This window comes from Hylobates moloch, unplaced genomic scaffold (assembly GCF_009828535.3).
Source record: "Hylobates moloch isolate HMO894 unplaced genomic scaffold, HMol_V3 SCAFFOLD_12, whole genome shotgun sequence".
NCBI lineage: Eukaryota > Metazoa > Chordata > Mammalia > Primates > Hylobatidae > Hylobates > Hylobates moloch.
Genome location: NW_026652287.1, coordinates 94,793,890 through 94,814,854, shown reverse-complemented (window position 1 = coordinate 94,814,854; position 20,965 = coordinate 94,793,890). Strand labels below are relative to the sequence as shown.

The window sequence follows — 20,965 nt, the reverse complement described above, 5'->3', positions numbered from 1 at the left end:
TGAGAGCATTGGAAACATGAGGATTTCCATAGATGGCCAGTGTGACTGTGTTCCATTAGCAACTGATGTGTTGTTATTTATTTGGTACAGCTGAATAACATTCTTGGTTTCTGAAGGGAATTTAAGAATGATTCAGGCTAACTAATGCTTCAAGATCATCCTAACAACTACTTAACTGAAACTGACCCCCCTCCCCTACACCAGGCGTCTTATTCAAGTTTAGTAAGAAATGAACATCAGGGCGGGCTGGGTGGCTCACATCTGTAATCCCAACACTTTGGGAGGCCGAGGTGGGTGGATCACCTGAGGTTGGGGGTTCAAGACCAGCCTGGCCAATATGGTAAAATCCTGCCTCTACTAAAAATACAAAAAATTAGCTGGGTGTGGTGGCGGGTGCCTGTAATCCTAGCTACTTGGGAGACTGAAGCGGGAGAATTGCTTGAACCCGGGAGGCAGAAGTTGCAGTGAGCCGAGATCGCGCCACACACTCCAGACTGGGCACGACAGAGCAAGACTCCGTCTCAAAGGAAAAAAAAAAAAAGAACATTAATTTGATTAGATATCACATTTGCAAAGCAAAGAGTATTAATTAGAATGAGCAGGAAGAGGTGATGTCGTAGAAAGCAGCACAAGCAGTGTTAAAACAAGGCGCTGTGGTGAGATCACACAAACCAATGAAGTGGCTAACACTGAACCTCCAGGTTAAGATTTCTTACAATGCTGAACAAGAATACTGATACTCTAATACTCACATAGTAATACTCTAAATCTTGAACTTTACTTCTGGCTAGGCCTTTAATGCATCTATTTAGTCCAAATTGTCATTTTACAGATGAGGAAGCTAAGGCTCTGAGATGTCAAGTGACTAATCTATGACAAAAGCTCACGTTTTTACTTCCAGGAACACATTTACACAGTTGCACCTTTTCTATGAAGCAGAGGAGGGCAGTATTGCATGGGCGTTAAGTGAGAGGGTCCTCGTGTCAGACTGCCTGAGTTGAAATCCAGGCTGTGCCACTAACAAGCTGTATGATCTTGGGCAAATTACCTGCCCTCTCTGAGCTGGAGTATCTCCCTCTAAAAAACCGTATCACAGTATGTACTTCATAGAGTTGTGTGGATTGAAATGATAAGACAGGTATGGCTCAGAAGTACACTCACTAACATTGCTATTTTCCTAAAGAAAGGCAAAAACATAAAAGCTCAATCAGAAGTGACTCATATCCAGGGAGGGAAAAAAACCCACTGTATACAGATCATAAGATAAAGTAAAAAAGGGACATAGCAAGTGTCATTAATTGTTGTTTCTTACATTTCCCCCTCACACATCAGTCACTCCTCCCCCTATCTGTGCTGATAGGCACCAAAGAGAAATCCAGACAAAATGTTTTTATTCATTAGATCATTAAGGTACTTCGTGTAATATTATGGTCTCCATAGTGCTGTTGACACTCAATCAATGTTAGAAAATTATAAAGGTATTTCTTTGACAGTGGTGATCTGCCAGAATAACTGGCATAAAGGCAATGCCAAAGCTGAAACACTCATGAGAAGTGTTTATCCGGCACAAGCCTTTGCATTCCGACTGCTGTCTGCCTGCATACCTGTCACAGCCGCTTTGGAAACACAAGCGTCCTTGGATGCTTTTCAAAGGATCCTTTGACAAACAAGAGATATTTTTTCTACACAAAATTCAGGCTGCCTTGAGTTCCGTGCTATTTGATTTACTTTGTTCAGCAGTCGAAGCAGAATAAAATCAGATTTCTTCCTGGAAGACCTTCCCACATTATTCCATCCTGTTCTTGCGGATTTAGATCCTGCATTCTGGGCTCAAGGGTGTGCAGCGTTTTCATGATCTGGGGAATACATTTTTTCCCCTTCTCATTTTTTCCCCCCAGAAGCATTAGCATTTGGGGATGGGCTCCCGTGTTGTTTGGAAAAGTTGGGGTGGAGGTCGATTGTGAAGAGGAAGCTGTGCAACAGGGGATTGCTAGAAAACCCGTGGGTTTCGCTGGAATGGGGATGCTGACCGCTTCCCCTGCCCAGCTCCTTCACCTGAATGAGACCAGACTGTCTCTGTTCCACGGTGTTTCCTCCAGCCCCGGGTGGACCTGCTGTTTACCACTCTTAACTCTCTTCCTACCCCTCCCTGGAAAGCTTTTTGAATGCTCAGGACTTTGAAAAAACAATCGCAGAATCTAAGGAATGCAAAAGGGCCGGCGCAGTGGCTCACACCTCTCATCCCAGCACTTTGGGAGGCCGAGGCTGGAGGATCGCTTGAGGCCAGGAGTTCGAGACCGGCCTGGGCAAAATGGCGAGACATCAGTCTCTACAAAAGAATAAAAATACAAAAATTAGCCAGGCATAGTGGAGCACTCGCCTGTGGTCCCAGCTACTGGGGAGGCTGAGGCGGGAGGATCGCTTGAGCCTGGGAGTTCAAGTCTGCAGTGAGCCGAGATCGCGCCCCTGCGCTCAGTCTGGGGGACAGAGCGAGACCCTGTCTGAAAAATTAAAAAGAAAACGAAGAGTAGGAACGGACATTAGCGGGCCACCTTCCCATCCCATGGGGAGAATTTTAAGGTGGTACTTTTAAGGCGGGTGAGAATTGCCATCTGCGCTCTCCGCCAATCCCCTGTTGCTCCGCAAACTTGGGGTCCCTGCAGGGTGGGCCCAGCGTTCACCCCTAAGCTTCTCCAGCTCAGTTCTGGGGGCCGCGGGGCAGGCATCGGAGACTCGCTCCGCTCCTGGTGGGGCCGGAACTCGAGGAAGAGGAGAGGGGCGAAGCGGCCCGAGGAGACGGGGACGCTGCGACGTCGGCAGAAGGGCCCCGGGAGCTCCGCGAGCTCAGCGCGCCCCTGGCCGGCTCCGCGCCGCCGCCGCAGCCCGGGAGAGCCCGGGGGACCCCGCGGCCAGCGCTCCCCCGCCCCGCCCCCGCAGGCTCGGCGGCCGCGGCGCAGGCGTGTGCAGGAGGGGGCAGCGCGGAGCTCCCGGCCGGCCGAGCGTCGCCGCCCGCCCAGCCCTTCTCGCGCCCAAGTCGCCGGGCGCTGCCCGGACGGCCCAGACACCATGCGGAGGGTGAGTGCGCCGTCGCCCCGGGGTGCGGGGGCGGGGGCGTGCGCCGGGGCCCTCCCAGCGGGAATGGTGAGGGTGCGGCGGGGACGGACGTCGGCGGGGAGCGGGGGCGCCCCCGGGGGACTGAGGAGGGGAAGGGGCGCCGCGGGGACCCCGGGCCCGCACTCTTCGGGGCTGCGCCGGCACGTCGGAGCCCTGGGCCAGCGCTTGCGAGGTGGGCTGCGCCCGGCGCTCCGCCCCACGCCTGCTGGCGAGCCCCTTCTCCGGCGCCCCTCACGCCTGCCCGGCTGCCAGAATTCTGCTCAGCGCCCCGGTCCTTCCTTGGGACCCCGGGCAGCTCTGCTGGGCGTCGGCGGGGCTCCCTTGGCGCACACCCCAGAGAAGGAACCAGCCCCAGGTCCGGGCCAGGTGGGCGACAGGTCGAGGCCGGGGCTGGGGTTGGGGAGAGGAAGGATGCCTGCACTCCGGCATTTGGAAGGCGCGAGTCTCCCCCAGGCACGGCCCGCCGACGGCGCGCAGCTCCTGGCCTGGGGCGCCCTCGGTGGCTGCGGCTGCTGCTTTACCGGCAGGTGCCGGGGGGCCCGCTCTCACTCCCACCCTCCAGCCAAGGCTGCCTGTGGAAAAACGAAAAATAAACAGGCTCAGCTGCAGGGGCTCTTCCACCTCCAGGGACAGCTTGGGGGACTGGTGCTGCTTGCTGTTAGCCCTGGAGAGAGCGCAGGCCCTAGTGCAGCTCGTTCTTACTTGTCTGGGGAAGTTAATTGACACGAAGATGCTGGCGACTTTGTAAGTTACCAGACCCGGTGTGCTTTGTTTGTATTTTAACTTTGGAGATGGAAGGTGCTTTAATCAAATACAGGATCTCGGCATTCATATGTGTGGAAAAGCAGTAGAGGAAACTTCAGGAAATCCTATTAGGTACCCTCCACATTGTCCCAGAACTCATAAGGCCACCCTGAGGACAGTTTATGCGCCAAGGAAGGGGTGGGTGGAGGGGTATTTTCTGAAGAGGCAAGGCTGAGAAGAAATGGAAGAAAACCAAACCAAACCAAAACAAACAAACAAACAAACAAACAAAAAAAACAAGAATACAAAAACGGAATAAGACTCTCCCACCAGAGTCCATGCATTTCTCTAGGTTGGGACTTGAGGTTGGCTTGTTGGAAGGTACGTAGGCGCCTATTGCTTTGGTCATCTGCGTCGTCCTTTCAGAGATTTCTGCCTCTCAGCAGCTGGGCTGCTTCCAAGGGAACTCGGGCCTCTTTTTGCTGGTGGTACCAGAATTAAGTGTTCTGTGTGTGTGTGTTGAGGGGGGTGTCTTTGGAGGGAGTATAGAGCAAGTGTGAATTGGTCCCAGCTGCCCCTGGAAAGTCTCCCAACGAGCTGACACGGAAATTTACCTGGCTTATACTTTTGGAGCTAGTCCAGACCTGCTCAGGTGTTTCTGGGGAGAACAGGAGTCCAGCCAGGCTGGCCAGCTAGTTTGGCATGCAGCAGAAATGGAAACTGGCCGTGGTAAGGTTACTTGTTTGAACTCCAAATTCAGGGGTCAGCAACCTCCTTTTACCCTCAGTGCCTCAGGGTAATTAAAGAGCCTGGATGGATCCGTAGAAATGCGTGTTAGAGGGAGAATCACAATTTGGAGATGGAGGGCATTGACCAGAGTATCTTAACATGTGATCTGCCTACTACCTGCCTTAGGATGAAAAAGATGGATGCTTGCTGCAAATGCAGATTCCTAGGCTCTGTTTAAACCTAATGAGTCAGAATCTCTGAAACTGGAGCTTGGCAATCTGCATTTTAAATCCCCAGCCCCCATCTCCATAAGATGTGTATTAAGCACCTACTATGTGCAGGCGCTGTTCTGAGCTCTAGGAATACTGTGAGGAACATGACATACAAAAGCCTTGTTTTCCTGGAGGCCGCATTCAAACTGAGAAATCAGATAATAAAGTAGTAAACAAATGTACAAGTAATGTAGTTTCAGATAGTGATGAGTGCTATGAAGAAAACAGAGCAGGATTTGTGCCCAGGTTTGCTGGACTCCAAAGCCCTGGCTCTTGACATTACACTCTGTTGCCTACAAACTTTTTGTTTCTGCCCCAGACCCTGTCTGGTTCTGGAGAAGCATATAATTTGGCAGTTTGGCAGATGCATGTGGCAGCCCTTCAACTGTGGCAGATCAGTAACTGCAGAGAGAGAGTGTGTAGACACACTATTAGAGTCAAAAGTAATTACTTTCATTTGGTGTCCTTGAATGAAAGAGAAGGTGTGTAGGGAATGTACAGAGTAGGAGCACAGAAGATGCCCAGTGTTTGGGTTGCTCTGAAGAGAGAAGCTGTGGTCTGAATGTTTGTGGTCCCTGCAGTTCATGTGTTGAAATCCTAACCCTCAAGGTGATGGTATTAAGAGGTGGGTCTTTGGGAGCTGATCAGGTTACAAGGGCAGAACCTTATAAAGGAGGCCTCAGAGAGCTTCCTTGTCCCTTCCATGATGTGAGAAGACACCATCTCTGAACCAGAACTTGGGCCCTCACCAGACACTGAATCTGCTGGGGCCGTGATCTTGGACTTTCCAGCCTCCTGAACTGTGAGAAATGCATTTTTGTTGTTTATAAGTCACCTAGTCTATGGGATTTGATTGTAGCAGCCCAAATGGACCTGACAAAAGGCTGATGTTTTGCATACCGTGCTGCCCAGGGCTTTGAACACCAGAGAACCCCATGGATGGGTCTTTTTTCACCTCTTCACATAGCTCCTTCATATTTCCTTCTTATTTTTGAATCCAAAATGAGCTCTTTCCGTGCAAGCCAGGAGTTACAGAGGATTGGTTGCTTTAAAAAATTATTTGTGTTAGAAAAAGTTAGAAAGCAGTTGTGGGAAAATAATTATAATGGTAGCTACTTTTTTTTTTTTTTTTGAGGCAGGGTTCCACTCTGTCACCCAGGTAGCAGTACGGTGGCACCATCACGGCTCACTGCAGCCTCTACTTCCTGGGCTCAAGCGATCCTCCTGCCTCACTTTTAAATTTTCTGTAGAGACGAGATCTCACTATGTTGTCCAGGCTGGTAGCTACTATTTATTATTTTCTTTGTGCTAGTCATCTACTGGCTTCCTTCATTTTCATAACAACCTTTTAAGTTAAAAATTAATAGGTGATACATTTACATAGTATAAAATTTAAAAGCTATCAAAAGCTTACAATGAAAATAAGCCTTCCTATTCTGTTGCCCAGACAGCTAGTTCCCTTTCCTAGAAGCAATTGCTGTTAATTCATCTCTTCTGTACCTCTAGAAATAATCTATGTATATATAAACAGTTATATGTTCATGCTTTTCGTTTTTAAAAGCACAAATGGTAGCATATAAGTATACTCTTCTTCACCACGCTTTTTTCTCTCATACAAGATTGGTATTTATGAAGTTCTCTTTATATATATAGATATATATATATATATCTATATATATATATATTTTTTTTTTTGAGACAGAGTCTTGCTCTGTTTCCCAGGCTGAAGTGCAGTGGCGCAATCCTACCTCACTGCAGCCCCAACCTTCTGTGCTCAAGTGATCCTCCCACCTCTGCCTGTGGAGTAGCTGGTACTACAGGCACGTGCCATCACACCCGGCTAATTTTTTTTATTTGTAGAGATAGAAGTCTCACTCTGTTGCCCAGATTGGTCTTGAACTCTCCTTAGCTCAAGGAATCCTCCCATATCGGCCTCTCCAAGTGCTAGGATTACAGGTGTGGTGCCACTGCGCCCAGCCCCAAGTTCTCTTTATAGCTGTAAATGTGAATATACAGGCATAACTCGAAGATGTTGCAGGTTTGATTCCAGACCATCCCAATAAAGTGAATGTCTAAATAAAGTGAATCAAACAATTTTTTAGTTTCATAGTGCATATAAAAGTTATGTTCACACTACACTGTAGTCTATTAAGTGTGCAATTGCATTGTTTAAAAAAGCACACTGTATATATTTTATTTTATTTTATTTTGAGGTGGATTTTTGCTCTTATTGCCCAGGCTGGAGTGCAATGGCACGATCTCGGCTCACTGCAATCTCTGCCTCCTGGGTTCAAGCAATTCTCCTGCCTCAGCCTCCTGAGTAGCTAGGATTACAGGCATGCACCACCACACCTGGCTAATTTTGTATTTTTAGTAGAGATGAGATTTCTCCACGTTGGTCAGGCTGGTCTTGAACTCCTAATCTCAGGTGATCCGCCTACCTCGGCCTCCCAAAGTTCTGGGATTACAGGTGTGAGCCACCGTGCCCTGTGGCACACTGTATGTATTTTAAATAAAAATACTTTATTGCTAAAAAATGCCAACAATTGTCTGAGCTTTCAGTGAGTCATAATATTTTTGCTGCTGGAGGGTCTTGTCTCAGCGTTGAAGGCTACTGACTGACTAGAGCGGGGTGGTTGCTGAAGGTTGGGGTGGCTGTGGCAATTTTCTTAAAACAACAATGAAGTTTGCTGCATTGATTGACTCTTCCTTTCATGAAGGATTTCTCTGTAGCATGTGATGTTGTTTGATAGCATTTGCCCTATAGTAGAACTTCCTTCAAAATTGGAGTCAATCCTCTCAAATCCTGCCTGTGTTATCAACTAAAGTTATGTAAAATTCTAATTCTTTGTTGTTATTTCAACAATGTCACAGCGTCTTCACCAGGAGTAGTTTCATCTCAAGAAACCACTTCTTTGCTCATTCGTAAGAAGCCTCATCCATTCAAATTTTATGAGATTGCAGCAATTCAGTCGCACCTTCAGGCTCCACTTCTAATTCTGGTTCTCTTGCTGTTTCCACTGCAGTTCCTTCCTCCACTGAAGTCTTGAACCTCTCAAAGTCATTCATAAGAGTTGGACTCATCTTCCAGACTCCTGTTAATGTTGATATTGTAAATGTTCATATTAAGAATGTTGTTAATGGCATGTAAAAATGGTGAATCCATTCCAGAAAGTTTTCAATTTATTTTGCCATCAGGGGGCTCACTATGGCAGCTATAACATTACAAAATGTATTCTTAAGTAATAAGACTTGAAAGTTGAAATTGCTTCTTGACCTGTGGCCTGAAGAATGGATGTTGTATTAGCAGGCATAGAAACAACATCAATCTCCTTGGATATTGCAGTCAGAGATATTGGGTGACTAAGTGCATTGTCAATGTGCATTAATATTTTGAAAGGAATCTTTTTATTTTTTTTCTGAGCAGTAGATCTCAACGTGGGCTTAAAATATTCAGTAAACCATGATGTAAACAGACGTGCTATCATCCAGGCTTTGTGGCTCCGTTTATAGAACACAGACAAAGTCAATTCGGCATAATTTTTAAGAGCCCAAGGATTTTCAGAATGGTAAATGAGCAATGGCTTCAACTTAATGTCACCAGCTACATTAGTCCCTAACAGGAGAGTCAGCCTGTCTTTTGATGCCAGGAAGCCAGGCACTGACTTCTCATCTCTAGCTCTGTAAGTCCTGGTTGACATCTTCTTCCAATATAAGGCTGTTTGGTCTGCACTGAAAATCTGTTATTCAGTGTAGTCACCTTCATGATTGATCTTAGCTACATCTTCTGGATAACTTGCTACAGCTTCTCTATCAGCACTTGTTGCTTCACCCTGCACTTTTATATTACAGAGATGGCTTCGTTCCTTAAACCTCATGAACCAGCCTATGCCAGCTTCAAACTTTTCTTCTGCAGCTTCCTCTCTTCTTTCAGCCTTTATAGAATTAAAGAGAGTTAGCACTTTGCCCTGGATTAGGTTTTGGCTTAAGGGAATTATGGCTGGTTTGCTCTTGTATCTAGACTGCTAAAACTTTCTCCCCTTCAGCAATAAGGCTGTTTTGCTTTCTTATTATTCATGTGTTCACTGGAGTAGCACTTTTAATTTCCTTCAACAACTTTTCCTTTGCGTTTACTACTTGGCTGACCATTCACTGCAACAGGCCTGGCTTTTGGCCTATCTCAGCTTTCAATATGCCTTCCTCACTAAGTTTAATCATTGCTAGCTTTTGATTTAAAGTGAGAGGTGGACAACTCTTCCATTTACTTTCATACTTAGAGGCCATCGTAAGGTTATTGACTGGCCTAATTTCAATATTGTTGTGTCTCAGAATAGAGAGGCCCAAGGAAAGAGAGAGAGAAGAAGAGTTGGTGGGTAGAGCTGTCAGGATATGCACAACATTTATATAGTAAGTTTACCATTTCATGTGAGTATGGTTCATGGTGCCCCAAAACAATTACAATAGTATCATTAAAAACCAGTGGTCACAAATCACCATAACAGATATAATAATAAAAAAGTTTGAAATATTGGGAGAATTACCAAAATTGTCCCAAAGACATGAAATGAGCATATACTGTTGGAAAATGGTGCAGATAGACTTGCTGGGCACAGGGTTGCCACAAGCCTTCAATTAGTAAAAGAGACAATATCTGTGAAGTTCAATAAAGGGAAGTACACTAAAACGAGGTATGCCTGCACTAGAATTTTTTTTCTGGTATTTTGCTATTATCAACAATGATGCAGTGAATAATCTTACATATTCATGATTTTGCATGTGTGCAAGCATATTTGTCTGATAAATAGCAGTGGAATTTCTGGGTCAAGTGATATGAATACTTGTATTTTTCGTAGGTAAAGCAACATGGTGTAGGAGTTGGGAGCACAGACCTGTAGACAGGTTGCTTGGAGTTGAGTCTTGGCTCTTCCATTTACATGTCGTGAAAGTCACTTAACCCCTCTTTGCCTCAGTTGCTTTATTTGCAAAATAGGGATAATAATGGTAGCTACCTAATAGGATTGTTATGAGGATTCTATCAGTTTATGTTGTACAACAAATCACCCCAAATCATCATGGCTTAAAAAAATAATCATTTTACTTGGCTCACAAATCTGTGGGTTGGTTGAGTGGCTCTTCTGGTTCTGCTTCTGTGGTCAGCTTGTGGGTCCGCTGGAGGCTGGACAGTCTAGGATGGCCTCACTCACATGTCTGGTGCTTGACAGATGTGTTGGTCATCAGGGACTCATTTGGGACAGCATGCAATCTCTCATGTTCCAGTAGCCTAGCTACTTCACATGGTGGTCTCAGGGTTCCATAGAGTAGCCCAGGAGGGCAGAGCTCAAGCACTTTTCAAGTCTCTGCTTGTGTCACATTTGCTGCTGTTCCGTTGACCAAAGCAAGAGTCAAACTCAGAATCTGTGTGGGAGGGGACTCTCCAAGGTCAGGGATGCAGGGATACAGTGAAGGGAATCATTGCCACCATTTTTACAACGTGCCTCAAGAATCAAATACTATTTGTAAAGTGCCTGGCACATTTTAACTGCTATATTAAGTTTGTTAAGTTTGAAAAAAGAGCAGTATTACCAGACTGCATCCATAGAGACTGGACCAGTTTACACGTCTACCAGTGTGAGTGCCTGTCTCCCAGTTTCTTCTTGGAAACTGTTTCAAAGTGGTTTATCCGTGGAGAGGCAGATGTTCTTATCCCCATTTTACAGATGAAAAAAATGATCCTTGGGGAGGTTAAGTCATTTTTCTGGTAGTACAGAGCCAAACTAGGTTTTGAACCCTTTGTCTTTCTGACTCTAGAGCACCTCTGCTAGTCTTGCCACTCTAGACATAGGTAAGATTCCGGTGTCCCTAATGACCCCATCCACTGTTCTCCTGCCTACCCTTTGAACTTCATGTCCATCATTTTTATTTCACATTTGGATCTTGCTGGGTTGAAAAGGATCTGTCAGTCTTTTGAATTCTTTAACAGTGATTTTGGTTTCAACTTGGCCTACTGAAATCAAAGCCAAGTGTCTGCAGAGACAGCAGGCTCTTTTATGACTGTGAAGGGATGATAAAGGGAAACCTGTCATTTTACCTCTTATAAATGGAAAAAGCAGATGAGTCTGGCCTTCTCTTGTTTATCCATTCTTTCTTTTCATTCCTCACATCCTTTTGCTTCACTTCGCAACCCAGGAATTCCTTTCCCTAAAGGGGAAAGTGTGATGATCAGAGACAGTGTTTCTTGGTGGTTCAGGATGGGATCTCTGGAGACAAACTGTTTGGGTTCAAGTCCAGCACAGCTATTTATGGCTATGTGGCTTGGACGGGTTAACCTGCACTGAAAGGTTTTCCTGAGGTCTGTGATAATCTGTGAAAAGTGCTCCATTCTCATCATTACACAGCAGATTACTTTTGCTGTCTTCTCTGTTCTGTTTCACATCCCTTCTCTTCTACATGTATTCCTATGCCCCTAGCTATGTTTAATAATAAGGATAGCTAATATTTGCTCAGCCCTTACTCTAAGCACCTTTCACGTAATTAACTCATCTAATCCTCACAACAAGCCTATGAAATAGGTGCTGTTTTATTCCCATTTTCAAGTGAGGAAGCTAGATGCTGAATGCTAAGTAATTTTCCCAACATATCATGGCCAATAAATGACGTAGCCGGGATTTTAAATGAGGCATTCTGGCGCCAGAGTCTGTGCTCTTATATTTATGCAAAAAAAAAAAAAAAAAAAAAAAGATAGGATGGAAGGTTGGGAGTTTAAAATTGAGAGCTTCTGCTCTAGATAAACCACTGGTAAACTCACACACAGCCTCTATCCCTGGCAGTGGCTGAGTACACCCAGCTGTGATTTCGGCTGAAAATCCCAGCATACACACAAAATAGGAACTTTGAATTATTTTGCCAAAAGCCTTTCTACTTTAATAATTTTAATTCTGACAAGATTTCGGGCATCATGCCTCCCTTATAACTGAGGTGAGACACTGTGGAAAAATACATGGGGCTTAAAAAAAAAGATTCGAAAATCAAGCTGGTTAGTTTCGAGTCTTGCCACCTCTTGCTTCTTTTGATCAACTGCTCTGGTGGTAGAGACAGCATTCACCAAAGCATCAGGAGAATAAAATATGAATACTGCAGATAATATGTAATTTTCTGAGTTTAGAATTGGGCATATCTTCAAGCTGAAGGAAAGAACTGAAGCTGTTTCATAGATGTTGGCATGTAGACTAAATGTAATGTGGTAACACTCATCAAACACATATTTTAACATTGACTTCCTCCTATGTGCTAGGAATCCACTGTGGGTAGGCAAGCTCTGCATGGCTCTGATCTTGCAGACTTTGCAGGCTCTGAGAAGACAGTTAAGCAGTACCATGAATTGTGGCATATACGGTTGCAAAGGAAGGATCAATTACTGGGGGACTGAGTGGGTGTTCCTAACCTAGTCTGAGGGATTCATAAAAGCCTTCATAAAAGCCTTCCAGTATGATTGTAGCTGAGGGCTTGTCATCTATGGCTTTTATTATATTGAAGGTATGTGCCTTCTGTGCCTAATTTGTTGAGAGTTTTTGTCATAAAGAGAGGTTGAATTTTATGAAATGCTTTTTCTGTATCTGTTGAGATAATCGTGTTTTTGTCCTTTATTCTATTGATGTATTTATTGATTTGTGTGTGTTGAACCATCCTTGCATCCCTGAGATAAATCCCTTTGACGTGTTGTTGGATTTGGCTTGCTAGTATTTTATTGAGAAATTTTTGTATTTATATTCATCAGAGATACTGGCCTGTAGTTTGTTTTTATTTATTTATTTATTTATTTTTGAGACAGAGTTTCTCTCTTGTTGCCCAGGCTGGAATGCAATGGCGCAATCTCTGCTCACTCCAACCTCTGCCTCCCGGGTTCAAGCAATTCTCCTGCCCCAGCCTTCTGAGTAGCTAGGATTACAGGCACCCGCCACCACACCTGGCTAATTTTTTGTATTTTTAGTGGAGATGGGGTTTTATCATGTTGGCCAGGCTGGTCTCGAACTCCTGACATCAGGTGATCCACCTGTCTTGGCCTCCCAAAGTGCTGGGATTACAGGCGTGAGCCACCATGTCTGACCTGTAGTTCTATTTTTTTTTTTGCTGGGTCCTTGTCTGGTTGTGGTATCAGGATAATGCTGGTCTCATAGAATGAATTAGGAAGAATTTTCTCCTCTTTAATTTTTTGGAATACTTTGAGAAGAATTCGTGTTGTTCTTCTTTATAAGTCTTGTAGAATTCCACAAGACAGTCATCTGGTCCTGGGTTTCTCTTTTTTTGGCAGATTTTTTATTACCGATTCAGTTTCATTAATCATTATTGGTCTGTTCAGGTTTTCTATTTCTTTTTGGTTCAGTCTTGGTAGGTTGTATGTTCAGGAATTTATCCATTTCCTCTGTTATTCAGACCAAAATCTTGAAGAACGAATCCTCAGAAAGCCCATCAACTGCTACTCAAATGGCAACAAGCCTGCAAGCACAAGGTTTAGTGAGAGTAGAATTGCTGCTAACAGTGAATGTGGAGGATTCTGATCTCAAATTGTAGATGGTTCTGTGAGGCTTTTTGAAGTCTGGCCCATATCTAGGCCTTTAAACCTTAGTAATAGAGCAGGGGATCATCTAAATTTAGGTCTACTTATTTTCCATGCGTTCGAACATTTTGTTGTTGTTGTTAGACTAGACTTGCTTCAAAATTGGCTTGAACTGTAGTGCAGTTCTTGGCATGTTTTATTAGTAATAATAAAAAAAATCACTTAATGATTGCTACGTGCAAGGCATTGTGCTAATACATACACACGTTTTGCATATACATGTGTATATTTCACTGACTCTTCAAAACCGTCTTTTTCCTTTTTGCAGTAAGCAACATTTATTCGTTCATTTATCTAACATTCTTGGGCTGAGTTACGGACTAGGGCTGCCAAAATACATGGCCCCTGAGCCCTAAGAACTTGGTTTACCGAGGATCAGACTTTTAAACAAGTAGTTACCATGCGGTGTGATGACTGCATTAGCAAAAGCATATCTAAAATACAGCCTAGAAAAAAAGGTAATTAACTTTTCCAGACGGGAGAGAGGTGTTGTGGTGTCCGGGGAATTTAATTTTAAATAGGACATGGCATCTGAACACATTCTTTGAAGTCCCATCTTTTTTCCTCAAGCTTGATCTCGCTACACTGACCTTCTCCTGGTCTCTTCTGCTCAAACAGCACGTTTTCCTTTATCTTATAATTGCACTCTTTATTCTGCAGGCAGTCCTGTCTTGCTTTATTCACTGATAGTTTATTGTTCATGGCTGCCTCTCTTTATTTTTACTTTTAATCACTTATTAATTTTTATTTTTTGTAGAGTTGGGGGTCTTCTTTTGTTGCCCAGGCTGGTCTGGAACTCCTGGCCTCTAGTGATCTTCCTGCCCCGGCTTCTTAAAGGGCTGAGATTACAGGTGTGAGCCACCACACCCGGCCTTCTTTTAAGTACAATTAAAAAGATGTTTTTCTTTAGAGATGGAGTCTTGCTATGTTACTCAGGCTGGTCTCAAGCAGTTTTTCAAATTAAAATTTTAATATCTTTCTTGAGGAATGATTTATATATTGTAAAACTGACCCGTTTTAAATGTATAATTCATTAGTTTTTAAAGTGAATTTACTGAGTCAAAAACCACCACTTGAAGTAGTGGCATTAATCCCATTTTCTCAGGTAGAGACGGGCTCAGGGAAATGAAGTTTTGGATCCACACACATCCAGCTAGTCCCTCGCAGAGCTGGAATTCAAATGAGTGTAATGGCTCATTAAAGCATATTTAAGTTTGCAAGAGGGAAATAAGCCCATGAAGTTTTTGAGTAGAAGGGCGCCTTTATTACCTTGATATCTAAGGACTAGTTATATCATGAAACTAGAAAGTGTCATTCACAGAGGGTTTAGGTAAAAACACTGGCAAAGAGGACTCAATTATGTGTGGTTTGAAAGATGAGTAAAATACTGTAACAGTTGACTCAACAATCAATGTGTGTAGTAAAGCCACAAATTAAGGTATTTACTTGCAATGTTAATAATGAACCACTTTTGTTACTTTGATTCTAAACCATGATGCTTATTATTTAGCTTTCCAGGGTACTTACAAGTGTTAATTTCCTGATAGAGAATATTTTCTTATTCTCACCCCCAAGCAAGCTGTGACATGGAATAGTCCAACAGGCAATTCCTAAGAGCAAGGTTCCCCCTCTCTTTCCCATCCAAATTACGGGGTTTGAAATGTTCTGACAATTGAATTAGCTGACTGGTACAACAGTAGCAAATGCTTTATAATTTGTGTTGCCTTCAGAGATGGCAAAAATTAGGCTGCTGCTGATAGACCAGAACTGTCTGGACTCTGATAGCCTTCCCTCCTGCCTTCAGCGGAAGGGAGGACAGTGGCTCCTGCTGTTCAACTCTGAATTATGCTTTACATGCCACAGTTCTGATTTTTTTTTTTTTTTTTTTGAGACAGAGTCTCGCTTTGTCACCCAGGCTGGAGTGCAGTGGCATGATCTCGGCTCACTGCCATCTCTGTCTCCCAGGTTCAAGTGATTCTCCTGCCTCAGCCTCCTGAGTAGCTGGGATTATAGATGCGCACCACCAAGCCTAGCTAATTTTTATATTTTTAGTAGAGACGGGGTTTTACCATGTTGGTCAGGCTGGTCTTGAACTCCTGACCTCGTGATCCACCTGCCTCAGCCTCCCAAAGTGCTGGGATTACAGGTGTGAGCCACCGCGCCCGGCCCGCAGTTCTGATTTTTGAATATGGATACTGGGAAAATAGCAACAGTGCTCAAGATAGTTGCTGACAGGGTAGAGCTACCTATTCCCTTTGCTAAAAGAAAGGCTCAAACGCAGCCTGTGCAGAGGGCTCTGCTGGGTTAGAATGCTGGGCTCCTCTCTTAATGCATTCATCCTTCCAATAATGGAGTTGAATATGCAGAAGGCCTTCCCCGCCCCTGTTTTTGGGCTAAGAAGCCACAGGAATAGTCTCAATTTGATATTGGGACACTCAGGCAGGGATAACTAGATTGTGATATACTTTACAGGTCAATATGAAAGGAAATGTATTTCAGATAATTCTAAGTTCAGTATTTTATTTCATATTCAGCAAACTAAGGCTAGGTCAGAGTCAGTTTTCAGGAAGCAACCTAACACCCCTCCTTTGCCCTAAAATGGGAGTTCACAAACTTTTTCTGTGAAGAGGCAGATAGGAAATATCATAGGTTTTGTGGGCCATAGGGTCTCTTATTGCAATGACTTAACTCTGCCTTAAAATGTGAAAGCAACCGTAGACAACACATGGAATGAATGAATGTGATTGTGTTCCAATAAAACTTTACTTATAGACACTGAAATCTGGATTTCATATCATTTTCACATGTCATAAAATACTGTTATTCTGATTTTTTTTCAATCATTTAAACATGTAAAAACCATCCTTAGCTTGTGGATGATACGAAAACAGGTCATGGGCTGGATTTGGCCAGTGGATTGTAATTTGCCGCCCTCTGCCCTAAAGCATTAGAGATTTCTCTAATGTATTCCAGGTATGCCTGCAATTGTTTTCCAGTATGTGAGCCATCCTTTTCTGCCAAAGCCCATCTACGTCTTCAGGAGGTAATGCAGAGTGACGTGGATAGAAAACCAGAAACTCAACTGAAACCAGGACATTTCAGTCTTCCGCCTTCATCACTTGCTGCCTGCTCTCTCTCTCCCCCACACACCTCTACTTGATGCTCATGGCACCCTTTCTTGATGACATGGGATCTCATTTCTATTCTTTGGGATCCTGGTAAGTTACATTAATCAGAAATGTAGAATTATGCATTAAAATTAAAATAAAGCAATTAGCATTCAGCAGAATGTTACAGAAGTAGTGAGGGCAAGGATATTGTTTCCTTTACAGAAGTGGATTTGGAAAGATCTATTTGTTTTCTTTATTCATTTTCAGATAATTTCTCATTACTGGTGATAAAATGAAATTAGTTGAGTATTATAAGCTGTGTGCTCTAATACAAATTTATTGAAGTTCTATTTGAATGGATTTTTTTAGTGCTTATATAGTGAATAGTGGTTATTTGGGATGCAGAGGTCTCTCTGAACTATGGACAGGTGCAAGAACTGTGGCACACCACAGTTATTAGTTGGTTGGTTGCATGAATAATAGTCTGTGAGATGAGACCCAAGATCAGGTTAGAGTTCACCTATGCTCAGAAATTTGGTGCTCAAATAATGGTGTAATGGAGGCAGCATTGCACTATGACCTCTAAACTGACACATACAGGCTTGTGACTTATTTTTCACATCTGTGAAATAGAGATGACTGACATGCACTTGACTTGTCAGGATCAAGTGAGACAGTTTATGTTTGCCAAGTCTGGGTGTAGTCTCTCATTCATGGTTCACAAACTGGGATGGTTATTAGAATCAGTTGTGGGAGTGAGTGGGGTTTCCAGAAAATACAAATTCCCAGGCTCACCCCAGACTTACAGAATCAGAATTTCTATGATAGGACCTAGAAGTCTATGATAGGACCTAGAAGTCTATGATAGGACTTTGGGAAGCTCTGATATGTTCCATAAACCTCAGCAATGGATTTAGGTAAACCAAATACTTAACCCAAGCTTGGACTTTTTCACTAAAATTTCATACCATTTGTCTTCATGAACAATAAAGGTATAGGAAGAAAGAGGGTCAGGAAGGGTACAAAGTATCTTCCCTTCATCTTCTTGGGGACATCTGTTTCAGCAAGTAGAAGTAGAGTGAGAGCTGGTGTTTCATTGTCCAACCTGGTGGATGAACTCAAATTGCGTTTTTTATCCCGTCAGCTCTCCCTCTGCAGCCCCAAGATTTATGGTGTTTTCACCTTCCTCTGTGCATTGAAGCATATTTGTGAAAGAAAGCCTAGATTGTGCACATCATAAATGTACAACAGATTGACAATATCCTTTCCAGTTTTGCTACTCAAAACTCATCATTGAAAATGTCTTTTTGAGTTATTTCTGAAAATAACACAATTGTAGTGTTGGCACATATAGATCACAAACACAAAAAGAATCTCAGTTGTTCTAAAAAGATAAACTAATTCTGAATTTCTCACATTTTTTGCATTGCTGCTAATTTACATGTGAGTAATTGTAGATTTCAAATGAATGAAAGCATCCACCTCCACACTGGAAGCCCAGAGTGTTTACCACAGTAGAATTCAGTAGTATGTACATACACACAAATGCTCTCATATAGTACTCTGCAACTTCCTGATGTTTGAGAGCCACAACAAAGTATTCTGTTTGCAAAACTCCTACCACAAATATTAAGTATTTACTATTTTCCAGGTACCTTGTTAGCAATTTAAATAAGGCATAGTTCCACAGTCCTTACCTTGGAAGTTCACAGGCTAGAAGGAAGATGATCATGAAATAAATCACTGTAGAAAAAATGAGATTTAATATTAATCCTTTCAAAATCAAATCATCTTTCAAACTGTATTCATTATAAAAGTAGAGAATTTTTCCCATGGAAAAAAATATGAGATCAGTGTATTCACTCTGATCCTTTATACTATGTCCCTGTTTTTATTAATTTTAAGGAGATAATCCTTTGAAAGTAAGTAGATGCCTAACAAATATGTGAGGGACTAACAGGGGAGTATCTTGTACATGTAGTAATGCAGTTGGATGTGTTCGTACCTGTTGTGCAGCATCCATCTCAAGCTTCAGCTATCTCTGGAAGATGACTTTGGTTTTTTTTTTTGAAATGGAGTCTTGCTTTGTCACCCAGACTGGAGTGCAGTGGCACAGTCTCGGCTCGCTGCAGCCTCCACTTCCCGGGTTCAAGCAGTTCTCCAGCCTTAGCCTCCCAAATAGCTGGGACTACAGGCACACACCACCACACCTGGCTAATTTTTTTTGTATTTTTAATAGAGACGGGGTTTCACCATGTTGGCCAGGCTGGTCTTGAACTCCTGACCTCAAGTGATCCTCCCGCCTCGTCCTCCCAAAGTGCTGGGATTGCAGGCGTGAGCTACCACGCCCAGCCTGGAAGATGACTTTGGATGCTGGGTCTCTACCCTGTGTCTCCAAGTCTCCAGAGATAACTTTCAGCAAATTCTTGAATACCACTACTTTCCTACTCTTTAATGTTTCTTAAACTCAATATATGAAAAATGGAACTTATTCTTACTCTCAAAACTGATCTTTTCTTTTAGGTTTCTTATATCAGAGAGCCCTGTTGCCATTTTTCCAGATGCAGAGGCTTCAAACTTTGACATCATCTCTGACTCTTCCTCCCTCTTGACCCTAATCGGGAGCCAGATGCTATTGGGCCTTTGTCTTCCTTCCTGTCCACTGGAGCTAATTTGGTTTGGTGCTGTGTTCCCACACAAATCTCATCTCGTATTGTAATCCCCAGTGGTTTTCACTATGATGTTCTTGTGATAGTGAGTTCTCACAAGAATGGATGGTTTAAAAGTGTTTGGCAGTTCCCCAGCTCTCTCCTGCTGCCATGTAAGATGTGCCTTGTTTCCTCTTTGCCTTCCACCATGATTTTGAGTTTCCAGCCATGCAGAACTGAGTCAATTAAACCTCTTTTGTTTATAAATTACCCAGTCTCAGGTAGTATCTTTATAGCAGTGTGAAAATAGACTAATACAGGCACCTTCCTGCTGTTAGATCTTTGTTTCTCAAACTGGCATCCAAGAACTCATAAAAGGCTCCATGCAATATTCTTGGGGATTTGAGTGTTCCTCATCTTAAGTTTTACATGTCCAGGATAATCTAACAATTTTCTTTTTTGAGACGGAATCTCGCTCTGTTGCCCAGGCTGGAGTGCAGTGGTGTGATCTCAGATCACTGCAACCTCCGCCTCCCAGGTTCAAGCGATTCTTGTGCCTCAGCCTCCTAAGTAGCTGGGCATGTGCCACCATGACTGGCTGATTTTTTTGTATTTTTAGTAGAGACGTGGTTTCACCATGTTGGGCAGGCTGGCCTTGAACTCTTGACCTCAGGTGATCTGCCTGCTTCAGCCTCCAAAAGTGCTGGGATTACAGTGTGAGTCACCACACCTGACCAACAAAATTAACAGGTATGTGTCTGGGGTCATCAAAATTTATAACTGATGAGTGATTCTGCTGCAGACATGAACATTCACATTTGTGTTGTTTGTGTGTTGGCTCTAAGTTGGGCAACTCCTCCTCTGGGGTCTCTTCGTGCCATGCTTTGTTCTTGTTACAATTGTGTGAGTCCAGCTTTCCTAGTGAACTGTGAGTTCAGAAGACAGGGACCTTGTCTGGTGTATTTCTGTGTCCCCAGAACCTGGCATTGGACCTGGCACATAATAGGTACTTAAGCTTATAGCTGTTGTGCATATCATGTTTTGGAGTCTGCTTTTGCTCCCATACACATTCCCATGCATGGCTGCAGTTAATTTAATGTTTATGTAGTATTTAGTCATGTTGATTGATGACATTTGGCTTAACCATCCTTTATTTTTAGATGTTTGGATTATTTTCATTTGTTGGCTATTTTAAGTAGCATAGTTAAAAACATCTTTGAGAAAAATTATTTTCTCTCATCTAGATTATTTTCTTGGGAATTCCTTAATGAAATCACTAGATCAGCCAGGAGCTGTGGCTCACACTTGTAATCCTGCACTTCGGGAGGCCAAGGTGGGCAGATTACTTGAGCACAGGAGTTCAAAACCAGCCTCGGCACAATAGTGAGACCTTGTCTCTACAAAAAAATTTAAAAGTTAGCTAGGTATGGTGGCTTGTGTGCCTGTAGTCCCAGCTACACAGGAGGCTGAGGTGGGAGAATTGCTTGAACCCAGGAGGTTGAGGCTGCAGTGAGCCACTGCACTCCAGCCTGGGCAACAGAGCAAGACCCTGTCTCAAAACAAGAAATTACTAGGTCAAGCAGTTTTATTCCTCTTGTGATATGATTGTAGGATTTGGTGTTTATGAAGAGATCAGACTGAGTCATGATGGATAAACTGTTTTTAGATATGTTTCTTTCATTGGAATCAAAGTTGAAAGAAAAAATGAAGATGCTTCTCCTTCTGCCACCGCAC

At 43.3% G+C, this 20,965-nt stretch overlaps 1 protein-coding gene across 2 annotated transcripts in view; it reads left to right on the top strand.

Moving 5' to 3' along the window:
* The first annotated feature begins 3,028 nt into the window (after nucleotides 1-3,028).
* Nucleotides 3,029-20,965, top strand: part of TMCC3 (transmembrane and coiled-coil domain family 3) — a 298,732-nt gene continuing 280,795 nt past the window's right edge. The window contains exon 1 of one of the 2 annotated variants that reach the window (XM_032170919.2): nucleotides 3,029-3,075. In XM_032170919.2, the coding sequence (XP_032026810.1) occupies nucleotides 3,067-3,075 (9 nt within the window). In that variant the 5' untranslated portion in view covers nucleotides 3,029-3,066. The remainder of the gene's footprint in view (nucleotides 3,076-20,965) is intronic. The other variant, XM_058425991.1, reaches the window with a different exon arrangement.